Source organism: Crocuta crocuta, unplaced genomic scaffold (genome assembly GCF_008692635.1).
Source record: "Crocuta crocuta isolate KB4526 unplaced genomic scaffold, BGI_CrCroc_1.0 scaffold303, whole genome shotgun sequence".
Taxonomy (NCBI): Eukaryota; Metazoa; Chordata; class Mammalia; order Carnivora; family Hyaenidae; genus Crocuta; species Crocuta crocuta.
The window spans coordinates 2,917,187-2,929,819 of record NW_027528276.1 but is presented as its reverse complement, the minus strand read 5'-3'; the positions used below and the strand labels follow the sequence as shown (position 1 = coordinate 2,929,819).

General features: G+C 44.5%; 1 protein-coding gene across 2 annotated transcripts in view; it reads right to left on the bottom strand.

The window, feature by feature from the left end:
- Window positions 1–2,752: 2,752 nt before the first annotated feature.
- Window positions 2,753–12,633, bottom strand: part of UTP11 (UTP11 small subunit processome component) — a 10,271-nt gene continuing 390 nt past the window's right edge. Inside the window, exons 2-8 of one of the 2 annotated variants that reach the window (XM_077753151.1) lie at window positions 9,154–9,215; window positions 7,828–7,930; window positions 7,135–7,248; window positions 6,553–6,646; window positions 6,335–6,465; window positions 4,195–4,305; window positions 2,753–3,489 (exon numbers count right to left, since the gene is read on the bottom strand). In XM_077753151.1, coding sequence (XP_077609277.1) covers window positions 3,406–3,489; window positions 4,195–4,305; window positions 6,335–6,465; window positions 6,553–6,646; window positions 7,135–7,248; window positions 7,828–7,930; window positions 9,154–9,215 — 699 coding nt within the window. In that variant the 3' untranslated portion in view covers window positions 2,753–3,405. The remainder of the gene's footprint in view (window positions 3,490–4,194; window positions 4,306–6,334; window positions 6,466–6,552; window positions 6,647–7,134; window positions 7,249–7,827; window positions 7,931–9,153; window positions 9,216–12,633) is intronic. The other variant, XM_077753152.1, reaches the window with a different exon arrangement.

The window sequence follows — 12,633 nt, the reverse complement described above, 5'->3', positions numbered from 1 at the left end:
ACCCAGAGAAATAACCCCAGAAAAGGGGCAGCAGCTCCACCTACTGGGCCTTTTCCTACCCTGTTGCCAGGAATCCGTTCCCTCTAGAGCAAGATTTAACCAGAGAATAAATGGCTTGCCACTCTCCTGCTGGAGTCAGAAGGGCTCTACACAGAGGCAGTGGAGCAGGACTGAGGCAGGACAGTTGGTCCTCTGCCTGAGAGACCTAGGTGTTCCACGTCAGCCACTGTAGCTGACACTCTGGAAACCTCGTTTGTACAGAGACGTGAACCACACAGGTTCTGACTCGGAGAAATACCTCCCCCCTCCATAGGCTGCCCGCATTCCCCCTGGCACAGCCAGAGCAGGACTCAAGAGAGCCCAAAGCACCCCTGGGGCCTGGAGGGGTGGAGCCTAAGGAAACAACAGTCTGTCCCCTTCCCAAGCAATGAGCCAGGAGTCCAAGGTCCCACTGAGGGCCAAAGCAGAAAGTCCTGGCCTATTTTCAGGACCCGTGAAACTGATGCATCGGTCTTGGGCTAATCACAAGGGGCAGGCAATCTCTCCCTGGGCCTCAGGGACAGCCCTCAGTGTCAGCAAGTCAGGACACCTGGTTTTTTCTCCTTATGTTCTCTAGCTCCAACCTGGAACTGTGGTCCTCGAGAGGACAGACGTTCCTGCCTACGCACATACCTCTTCAGTGAAGCATCACTGCGTACCTACAGAACATGTGAGGACTTAGCATGTAGCCAGAGGATGTGCAACCCTGGTGGTGTGTTCATGTACCAGAAGGTATATAGGTGTGCACACACTTGTGTTCACGAGGCCTGAGCTGTAGTACCCTGAGAGTCTATTAAAGTGAGAGCCAGGGCGCCTGGGGGGCTCAGTCAGTTAAGCATCTGACTTCGGCTCAGGTCGTGATCTCACTCACGGTCCATGGGTTACAGCCCCACACTGGGCTCTGTGCTGACAGCTCCAAGTCTAGAGCCTGCTTCGGATTCTGTGTGTGTCTCTCTGTCCGTCCCCTGTTGATGCTCGGTCTCTCTCTCTCAAAAATAGACATTATAAGTAAATAAAGTGAAAGCCAATAAAGTGTATGTACCTTTATGTAAGTAAGCGTAAGCTTCAAGAGAAGGCATTAGGTATATTCCTTCCCAGCCTCCCACCTTCCTACCCAGCAGGGACAAGAGATACGAGTGCGAGCAGCAGTACCAAGCTGCTTTGTCCCAGGGACAGGCTGCCCACTCCTCTGTCCAACACCCACGGGATAAATCCCGTCCCTGGCTCAGGACTCAGACCTCTATTATGTCGTAAGACCATTAACATTTACTTAGCTCACCACCTCCCCAAAAGGGAGTTCACACAGAGACTGGGAAGCACTTCCTTCCTTAAGGCCAAAGCTACTAACTTCTATTCCCCAGTCCTCCTTCCTATTTTCCAGGGCTCCCAAATCTAAATCCCACTGGGTACACCCTGAGGAAACAGGCTTTCACTTTAGGCTTTATATAGAAGCCTAGCAGTCCTAGAAACTTACTAAGTTTTAATGATGATTTTTTTTCTCTTTAAAAATCCAGGCACAGCTGTTCCTCCTCCAGGGGGTGAGGTGTAAGCACGCCTCCCAGAACCCTGCTCCTCCCACATTTGCTCCAAGCATGCTCAGTCCCGTCTTGACGGCCTCAGCTTACCACCCCTACAAGGGCAGGGAAGAGGGAGACTCTGGGAAGACAAGGGAGCCGCTACACGTGCTCTGCAGTCCCTACCTCCAGGGCACAGGCCTGCACCAAGCCATTCGCGGCCTTGGAATCAGGAGCTGGCCAGAAGCGCAGAGGGCAGAAACAGAGAGCCAGACCTGTCTGGTCTGAGCTTCCTCAATAAGGAGGTGCCGCTGTGGGTTCCTAGTTCCAAGAGTTTCTATCTGTAGCGATAAAGTGTAAGGGGGAAAAAAATTCCTCCTTGGCTACTTTATGAAGCCGTCTGAATAGCCAATAAACACAGAAGGAAAGAAAGTAAAACTCAGTCTACCTACTAAAAGCATGTAAGCATTAAAAATATTTTAATTTTTACTATGAGCATATACTGCTTTTAAAAAATTAAGTGACATGGAGCACCTGGGTGGCTCAGCTGGTTGAACACCCGACTTTAAAAAACAATTTTTTTTAACGTTTATTCATTTGCGAGAGACAGAAAAAGAGTATGAGCGGGGGAGGGGGAGAGGGAGAGGGAGAGACAGAATCTGAAGCAGGCTCTAGGCTCTAAGCTGTCAGCACAGAGCCTGATGTGGGACTCAAACCCACGAACCGTGAGATCATGACCTGGGCCGAAGTTAGACGCTTAACCGACTGAGCCACCCAGGCACCCCAAGGATCCGACTCTTGATTTCGGCTCAGCTCATGATCCCAGGGTCATGAGTCTGACCCCCGAACTTGGGATTCTCTCTCTCCCCCACTCTCTTCACCCCTCCCCCACTCGCGTGTGTGTGCACGCTCTCTCAAAATAAACTTTAAAAAATAAAAAATTAAGGGGTGCCTGGGTGGCTTAGTCGGTTAAGCGTCCGACTTTTTCTTAGGTCATGATCTCACGGTTCGTGGGTTCAAGCCCCGCATCGGGCTCTGTGCTGCCAGCCCAGAGCCTGGAGCCTGTTTCAGAGTCTGTGACTCCCTCTCTCTCTGACCCTCCCCTGCTCACGCTGTCTCTCTCTCTCCTAGAAATAAACAAAACATTAAAAATAAATAAATAATAAAAAATTAAGTGATGTAACAAAATGGAAGTATAATTGAAGTGAAAAAAGATATAAAATTGTTTACTGTAATTACAATTACAGAACACAAAAACATAAGTAAAAACCAGTACACACCTTTATAGAATGGAGTAAATAGGGGCGCCTAGGTGCCTCAGTCGGTTAAGTGTCCAACTCTTGATCTCGGCTCAAGTCATGATCTCACAGTTGGCTGTCAGCACAGAGCTTGCTCGGGATTCTCTCTCTGCCTCTTTCCTGCCCCTGCTCATGCTCTCTCAAAATAAATAAGTAAATTTAAAAAAGAAAAAAAAGGAGGAAATAAACCAGAATGCTCACAATTGCGTTCACCTCTATTGCCCTAGCTGCTAGCACTAATAACTGTTAATTGTTCTTCGATTAGTACTGGGATTAGAAATGAATTCATTTATTTTTCAAATTCACTCTAATGAGATTATATAACTTTCATAATGAAAAAATACATAGGTATATAAAAATAAGGCTGATTTCACACCCTCAAAATAAAAAGACATGGGAAGGGGCTTTAATAGTGTGCACAGAAAAATATCAAATGTCAGATCTATAATAAAGTTACATACAGGAAAAATCACATCATTCAGGCTAATGGATGTTACTGGGAAAAGAGAAAGAATTCTCTTCCATATGGAATGACAAGGCTGATCTATACCACTTCAACGTTTTCGACGACTCTGAAATTTGTAAATAGCCGGGGAGTTCACGGTTTCTTTCTTCACTTTCACCTTCTGAGTTTTGTCCTACAAAAGAGTAAAAAGGTTACCGGTAAATGGTAGGAAAGAGTTTTGTAAAACAGGAAGGTTAATAAACGACCTATCAGAAAGCCCCTAATTCGGCCCTTCTCAAAGTATAGGAGAGACAAAGCCCTAAAGTATCCCCAGATGCAGTGAATCATTTTCTCCCCTGGGAATCTATAATGCCACTACTACGTAGAAGTTCTTGGAAAAACTAAGAGAGGTAGTCAAATCCTTTTTCCGTAGAGCTCATTCTCACGCAGAACCCTAGTTGAGAAAGGCAGATCTGAAGGATCTACAAAGCTGAAGAATTTGACATTTAGAAGAACGGTAATAATACGAAAGGGGCATCGTATAATCCTTAGCTGTGCTATTTAACAACACAATGTTGGCTATTTTTAAACGCCTATGAGTGACACTCGCTGTTTTGTTAACCTGCTTAAATGTTACACATAGCTGCTCATAAGCTATAAAGTTCATACGCTACCCGATCCTACCCTCTGCTGTTCCAAAGCACTGACTAATAAGCCCCTTATTACCTTCTTAATCAAGGAACATTTCAACACTGTCAGAGTAACAGACACTGGCTCAAACCACTGCCCCTGAGGAGCAGACATTTTCACTGAGGTTGATTTACACACAGCTGAAATCCAGTCTAAGTTAAGACCTTTACAAGAGAGAGAGAGGAAGGGCCTAAGGCTCTCTCCTTACCAGAAGATCTTTGCGTGTTTGAATTTTCTGTGCAATAACAAACAGTTTCTTCTCGCGGTCAATCCGCTGTGTCAGGCAGTTATACTGCTTTTGCCTTTCTTTGGCTATCTGCTGCGGAAGACATACACACACATTTTCAATAAAATTAACCAGATAAAGATGAAATAAAAAACTGTTCTCAATCCACTCAAGTCCAAACGCATAAATGGTTTCATGAACTCCCTTCTTACTCAGAATCAACGCAAGGGCCTATAAAATTGCCCATTTTAGGAACACCACATTCTAGAGCTGAACAGAACCTTGGAGACTTGCCCAGGGACACGTGGTTCACCTGGAACAGAGTCAGGACTGTCCCACGAGTTTCGCGGATCCCAGGAATCTTTCCACTACTACACTAAGCTGTTCGACCTTTGTGTGAGCGTCCCAGTTACCTAAGGCGACGCAGGAATGAGCCAGTCCTGGAAACCCTCCACAACGTGAACAGAGAACAGGAAGGCCACTGGGCAGTGTCCAGGTGTCAGAACCACAGAACTCAGAGAGCAGGACTTTTTCAGCGGAAGTTGACCTGAGAATTCTCACTGCTGAAATATTCCTCAAAGGCCAGTGGCCCTTCAATGTGAGGGAATCATGAACCCCCGAGAAACTGATGAAAGCTGTGGATTCCTTCTTGAAATACATATGTACGTGTGCCGGTGCAAATCTGTGCAAATGCATATCCGCATCTGCATGAAATGTCTGTGTGAAGTGTTCAGACTTCCTACTGCCCATTCACGGGCTGCCCACCCCGCCTACAGACAGGCTAAAAATTCCCTTGTAATCCACCCACCAGCAGCCTCTTAATGAAAATATTTTTGCTTTAGACAAAACAACCAGGAAAAACACCACCACTGGACAAAAAATGGCGGGATCCCAACCTTCCCTAGAAGGCGTGTTGGTGAACTATTCTGTTGGGAGCACTAACCTCTTCAGGGAGCACCACAGAACCTGAGAAGCGTTAGTGACACAGCTAATTGAAAATACAACTAATTGGCAAACAGGGTTGTCACGAGAACAGTAGTGAGCCAGCTCCTCGGCTGCAAGTGCCATCTACAAGGGGGCACCATCACTGGGCTTCACATTTAAACAATTCACCAGTTCTAGCACAGTCTCGCAGCAGTGGTTTCAGACAGCTTTTGTTTTCACTTTATTACACAGACTGTCAAATTTATGGGATTACCCAATATAGTCAAACTAATTAGGGGTATTTATATTACCAACGCAAGTTTAGCTGCCTCTGAGCTAGGGAAACTGCTGTGAAATTAAACATTGGAAGCAAAGCTGATGCGGTGTAAATGATTCAAATCAAAACAGAACAGCTGTCTGCTTGAAACACATTGACAGCATTTTTTTTTTAAATGAATCAGTCAGAAGTGAGAGTTCAACTCCAGAAGGCTCTGAGAAAAAGCATGTCTTCTGCAAAAACCCAGTTACAGTGATGGAAAGCACCATAAGGAAAAGTCAATACAAAATTCTGGTTACAAATGCATAATACGTAAAGACTTTCTGAGATGTGTATTTGCTGCTGAAGAAAATACCAAATCCCTTAATCTTCGGTGTCCCGCCTCTCTCTACATTTTACAAGGCAGGCGTCAGCCACAAGTCTTAAAGGTCTTAAAAGCACAAAACCCAGAGACAGGTGGGATTCAAATGCAAATCTAAAAGCCAGACCAGGGGCACCTGGGTGGCTCAGTTGGTTGAGCAAGCTCTCATCAGCTTTACAGCAGCACAGGTCATGATCTCAGTTTGAGTTTGAGCCCTGTCCGCACAGAGCCCATCTCTGGTTTTCTGTTCCCTCTCTGTCTCTCCCCCACTCACACTCAAAAATAAATAGAACATTAAAAAAAAAAAAAGAAAGAAATAAAGAAAAAAAAAAAAAACTAAAGCCAAACCCTACATTCCCGACCACTAGGCCACATGTGCCCCAATCTTACAAACCAAGGAACCTTCCTCCACTCCCATCCCCATCATCAAATCTTCCTTCCACTTTTCTTAGTGAGTTTGCCTCAAGTTATTATAATAAACACAGCAGCAAAAAAAAAAAAAAAAAAAAAAGAAACTAAATTCTCCTAAGCTCAGACCCAAAAACAATGGAGAAAATTACCTTAAGTCGAGTCTGCTGGGTAACCCCCTTCACTTTCTCCTTCTGCAAGGTCTCTATTGTGGGTCTGTTAAAGACTCTGTCAACTAGTTCCGGGGCTGTTCGCAGGTGAGTGGCAATATCAAACTGTTCAACTGAAAGTCAGGACAATTCTTAAGACACTAACACCAAACATACACCAACATGCTAGACTGTCTCAGAAACCCTCAAACGTTTCCTACCTTCCTTTTTGGTGTCAAAAAAAAACACATGCTTATTCTGTTGCTTCCCCTGGAAATCCAGCAGATGGAGCTCTGATTTTAGTCTTTCAATTTTCTAGAATACAGAACAGGATCTCATTTTATATCGGGTTCTTCCAGGGTATCAGAAATGAATATCAAAAGTTTAAACCATTTCACATCATTATCACGAGCCAGCAAAAAATGTGCTTCATTCTTTTAAATAACGGCTAAACGTTTATCAGGCACCAACCACATGTCAGGTACCGGGCTACACATTCCACGAAACTCATTTAATCCTTACAACGATCCCATGAGATAGAAATGAGGAATCAATCTCTCAAGGATGTTAATTTGTCTATAATCATGGGGCTGATAAATGGCAGAGCCAGAATTCAAACCTAAGTCTGTCTCATTTCCAAATCTGAACTCTTTCCACTCCACCATCCTGACTACACTTCTAAATCATTATCACCATACACAAGCACTTTAAGAAGAAATCAACTTGTAACTTTAAGTCGCTGAATCTGCATTTTTTTTCCCCCATAACAAAAATACAACAGAACAAAGGGTTTCAGTTGTTACCTTAGCTTCTGCAACCCTTTTCATTTCTATGTATTTGACATCCTGGGTTCTCATCAGTTTCAGCTGTTCTGGAGTTACTTCTTCCTTAGTCTCCTTAATAACGTGAACTCCATCCTAAAATCCAAATTGAAAAGATACAGTCCGTCTTAGATTAAAAGCATGGTAAGTCGTTAGCACAGCTTATGACTGGAACAAAGACAACCAAATGCCATCTGCAATGGCAGGCGCCCCTAGATGCATGTTCAATTCAGCACACCTCCAGGCAGAGGTGCCTGAGTGGCTCAGTCATGATCTCATAGCTCGTGAGCTCAAGCCCTGCATCGGGCTCTGTGCTGACGGCTCAGAGACTAGAGCCTGCTTTGGATTTTGTGTCTCCCTCCCTCTCTCTCTGCTCCCCACCCCTACTTGGCATTCTCTCTCTCTCAAAAGTAAACATTTTTTTAAAAAATGTTTTTTTAAAAGAAAGAAAGAAAGAAAGAACAGCTCCAGGGCGTAAGACAATTCAGATTCAGGAAGAGAAATGCACGCTGTTCGCAAAGGGGCAGTTTGCCTTGGATACTGACCAAAAGCACTTAGACCAACTGGAGAAGGGCTAAATAAAGGCCAAGGCTCCTTCCTCTCCATCTTTTCCCCCATCTTATTTTCTTTATCGAGTTGGAGCTCAGAATACCAACTGATCCATTAGGTACCCACCTGGAGTTTAACCCGGGTCATTTTATAATAGAATTCATCCGGATTTTTCTCAAGAGCCTTCTTCCGGAGAGCTCTGAGGTATTCTTGCTTTTTCCGGTAGTCACTAAAATGCAGTTGAAATGAGATTCATAGCAAAAAAAAATCCAAAAACAAAACAAAACAATAAAAAAAACCCACAGTGAGCAAGCGTTACAAGCATCTAAAGTTCATACGAAATGAAACTCAAAAAAGCCGAGGCAATGACTAGATTTGATCCAGACTCCACTGTCACTCATGTTGAGCTCCCGTCACTGTAGGCTTCTCTTATCCCAAAATTCACCTGAAACTAACTATCCCCACCTCCCATGTTTTAGTGCCATTTACATCATTACAGGGAAACGCCACACAAAGCACATTATTAAAGCTCATTAGGAAGGGTTCTGATGCAAGCCTGGGCACCAACTGACCAAATAAGGTTCAGAAATTACCCGGCACAGAATAGCATACTGACTAGGACTGTGGACTCTGGAGCCAGACTATCTGGATTAAAACCTGGACTCCACCGCTTCTAGCTAGGAAATCCTGGCTAACTTAGCTAACCAATCTGTATCTTAGATTAATCTGTAGAATGGGTATGATAATAACAGTATCCCGGAAGGTTGTCAGGAGGAATAAATAAGCATTAAATACCGCAGTCTCCTAGAACACTGCCTGGTCCAATAATAGCACTCAGTTATCATTATTAGCCTAAACTCTGGGACCCAGAGCAATCCACTTAATCCATCTCCATCTGTACCAGGAGCACAAAAGGACCTCAGCTGACATGCATAGTTAACAAATAATTATAAATTATTCTGTAAATAAAGTGCTGAAGAAGAATAGGGGTAATTGTTTTATAAAATGTTTTCAGAGTTCATTATCACCCACGCTCAGTCTTATGAATCCATCTTTCATATCTCTTCATTCCACACCACACACGGGGTGATGTAAGAGACTCGAATTTTAGATTATATCTTGCATCTCAAGAAAAGGGAGAGAAAAAAAAGATTCTGCTTTTGGCTCAAACACCAAGGCAGGGGCAAATCAAAGCCACAATGAGAAAACTATCTGGGGAACAACAGAATCAGAAAAAATTCACAATGCAACTGCAGTTAAATAAATAACACTCTGCTCAAACAAAGACAGAAGTTTAGGATCACAGACAAGTATCTGACAGGTTGCCAGAGTTCTAGCCATTTTATCAATGGCAGGAAATTATCCCCTGTCGGCCACTCGGGCGATCCAGCTGCAGGGTAGGGAAGCGGTCAGCTTTCTTGGCGGCACCTCTACCGAGAAAACTTAACTCACTCTGCACGAAGTTTGTAATCTTTCTTTTTTTCCAACAGGCCCAGATGTTTTCGAAAGCCAGGCTAGAAGACAAAAGGGGGAAAAAAAAGAAAGTGCTTAGTTCCCCCAGCACACACATACCCAAATCAACATGACACCTCACAAGAACAAGTCTCTGGAGTGCTCAGTAAATCCCTGTCCTTGGAGCCAACTTGCTACCCTGTTCCCTCCCCTCCCCCACTGGGCTCTGCCCAAGGATGAGAGGTACTATACGGGCGCCAGAGAGGTCACAAGCACTGCCATAGTAGGTTTCCTGGCCTATTAAGGACAGAGAGAGGCAACAATGACTCGGCACTAAGCAAGCAGTTGCCAGCTGTACTAAAATTACTACAGACTTAATCCGAGGGTTTAAGAAATACTATGAAGGGAAAATATAATAACAGGGAGGCAACTGTGGTAAGGGCGCTAAATTTAGAGTCGGAGAACTGGGTTCAAATCCAAGCGTTACCTCTTAACAACCTATGACATTATGCAAGTCACTTCTCTGAGCTGCTGTTTCCTAACTATAAAATGAGAGTAACAATACCTGCTTCCCCTGGTTATCATGAGCCTCTGTAACAGGCAGTGCTGGCACATGGCCCGGCACAAAGCAGGTACTCAGCATACGTTTACTGTTATTATTCCTTTGGTAAGAGGTGACACAGAATACTCTTCTGACACAGAACTTGGATAACATGGAAGGCGCAAGGATTATACCTTGGTATTATCTTTCTACAAGCTATTTGTTGAGCAATTAATATATGTCAGTATCTGTGCTAGACGTTTCTGCCCACATCACCATAACAGGACGCATTTATTAAGCACTTACTCTGTTACAAAGCAATCTGCTGTGCTCCTTATATACTATCTCTTAATCCCCCCAAAAATAGAAGTAGATAGAACATACGATTGTTATCTCAACATTCCAAAAGGGGAATAACGTTTAGAGAATGACTTGCCCAAGAACACAGAGTAACTGGCAAAGCTAGAACCAAAACCCACTGCGTGGGGCCAGTCTGTGCTCTTTCCCACAAGAGACTGCATCATCTTCTGCTCTGAATAATCTCGATTTTTGAGGAAGTACGTACATTTCTAATAGTACATACAAACTTAAATTTGTATAATGAGATTTTTAACTGGCACCTTTCTCAACTTTTATCCTTGAAATGATGCAATAAATAATTAAAATAACAGCCAAACTAAAATCAAAAACACAACAAACACAAGAAAAACAGGTGTTGGTGAGGATGTGGAAAAGGACCGCTCACACGCTGTTGGTGGTAATGAAGACGGCTGCAGCCACTGTGGAAAACAGTATGGAGGTTCCTCATAAAATTAAAAATAGAGGGGCACCTGGGTGGCTCAGTCAGTGGAGTGTCCGATTCTTGATTTCAGCTCAGGTCATGATCCCAGGGTTGTGCGACTGAGCCCGTATTGGGCTTCCGCGCTGAGTGTGAAGCCTGCTTAAGATTCTCTCTCTCCCTCTCTCTCTGTCCCACTCTCCCACTCGCTCTCTCTAAAATTTATTTTAAAAAAAAAATTAAAAACAGAAATACTCTACGATCCAGGAATCATAGATACTAGGTATCTACCCAAAAAATACAAAAAGGCTAGCTCAAAGGGATCTGTTATAGAAGACCAGGCACTGCGTCTGAAGTAGCTCACCTAACTGTACCTACTCCCTCCATACACATCATCGGTAGCTAGCCCACGGACTCAGTGAAGGACCCATGGGATAAAGTCCAAACTTCACCCAAACAGAGAGTACTCTTGTCAACACATCTACCCACCTTTCCAGCATGGTCTTCTCCTTACCTCGCCCACAAAGATCCTCTATTCCTACTCAGACATGACCATGTCATGCTCATGTCCAGCCTTAGAAGCCCTGTCTTCTGGAGCACCAGGTGGCTCAGTTGGTTAAGCATCTGTCCCTTGGTTTCGGCTCAGGTCATGATCCCACAGTTCGTGAGTTCGAGCCCCGCAAGTTTGAGCCCCAGCGTCAGGCTTGCTTGGGACTCTCTCTCTCTGCCACTCCCCTGCATACACGCTCTCTTTCTCTCTCAAAATAAACAAACTTAAAAAAAAAAAAGCCCTCCATCTTTTAATGTTATTTTTGAGAGAGAGAGAGAGGGAGAACGGGGGAGGGGCAGAAAGAGGGAGACACAGAATCCGAAGCAGGCTCCAGGCTCTGAGCTAGCTGTCAGCACAGAGCCAGACACGGGGCTCGAACCCACGAACCATGAGATCATGACCTGAGCCCAAGTCAGACACCCAACTGACTAAGCTACCCAGGTGCCCCTTATTCAGGTGCCTCTTTATTCATCTTTTAGTGGCCTCTGGATTCCTGGTCTGATTCCTAGCTTTGCCACTTGCCAACTACAGCTGTATGTCTTTGGGCAAATTACTTAACCTGTGTCTCAGTTTCCCCATCTGCAAATGTGAAAAAATAACAGTACCTTCTTCCAGAGTGTCAAGAGTTAAACGAGATAATGAGTAAAGCATGCTGCACTTTTGGCACACAAACACTATCATTACTTTACTTTTTCTTTCTTTCTTTTTTTTTTTTTTTTTGAGTAAGCTAGCAAGTGGGATGGGGCAGAAAGAGAATCCCAAGCAGGCTCCATGCTGTCAGCACAGAGCCCAACTTGGGGCTCGATCTCATGATCCTGGGATCATGACCTGAGCAGAAGTCAAGAGTCAGATGCTCAAGGACTGAGCCACCCACATGCCCCATTATTACTTTTAGACAGGCCCACAAACGAGTTCAAACAAGGTGGCAAATTTCACTACTGTTCCTAGCACACCACTGAGCACACAGTAAATGCACAATAAGTATCTAATAAATGCTATTAAGCAGGAAGACCACACTGTGGTTAGGAGCCCTTAGTTCCATCCCATCAGCAAGTCTGGACACATCCTTCTCCCTCTCTTCCCCACCTGCAAAAAGAAGTTGGACCAGATAACTGGATTGGATATGTAATTTTCAAGCACAGTGGAATGGACACATGGATTCTGCATTAACTAATTTCTACTCAACATCCCCAACACAGACACCCTCCACAGAAGTCGTAGAACTGTTTATCCACCTGAATTTGGTGTTTGTGACCGGGCAAGTCACTTCTCTCTGGGCCTCAGTTTCCTGATCTGTACGATAGGGATGGAAAACATTACAGACTGAGACATAAAAAGCGGATGCGGCAGATCTTCATAGATTCTGCGCAAAGCCCACACCTGACGGTGTTACAACATTATTATCGCCAATCTCTTTGGTCACAGCCCCCCTACGCAGCAGGCAGGGCCCTGCGCCCTTAGATGAGGGTTCAGTTCCGGCAGGCATGTGCTTTGACTTCAACTTCCTTCCAGAAGGTCAAGCACTTTACACACAGCATCTCACCCAACTACCTCATCACTGAAACTCCGCAAGACAGCTTTAACTATACCCAAGGAACTGGTGGAGGGGGG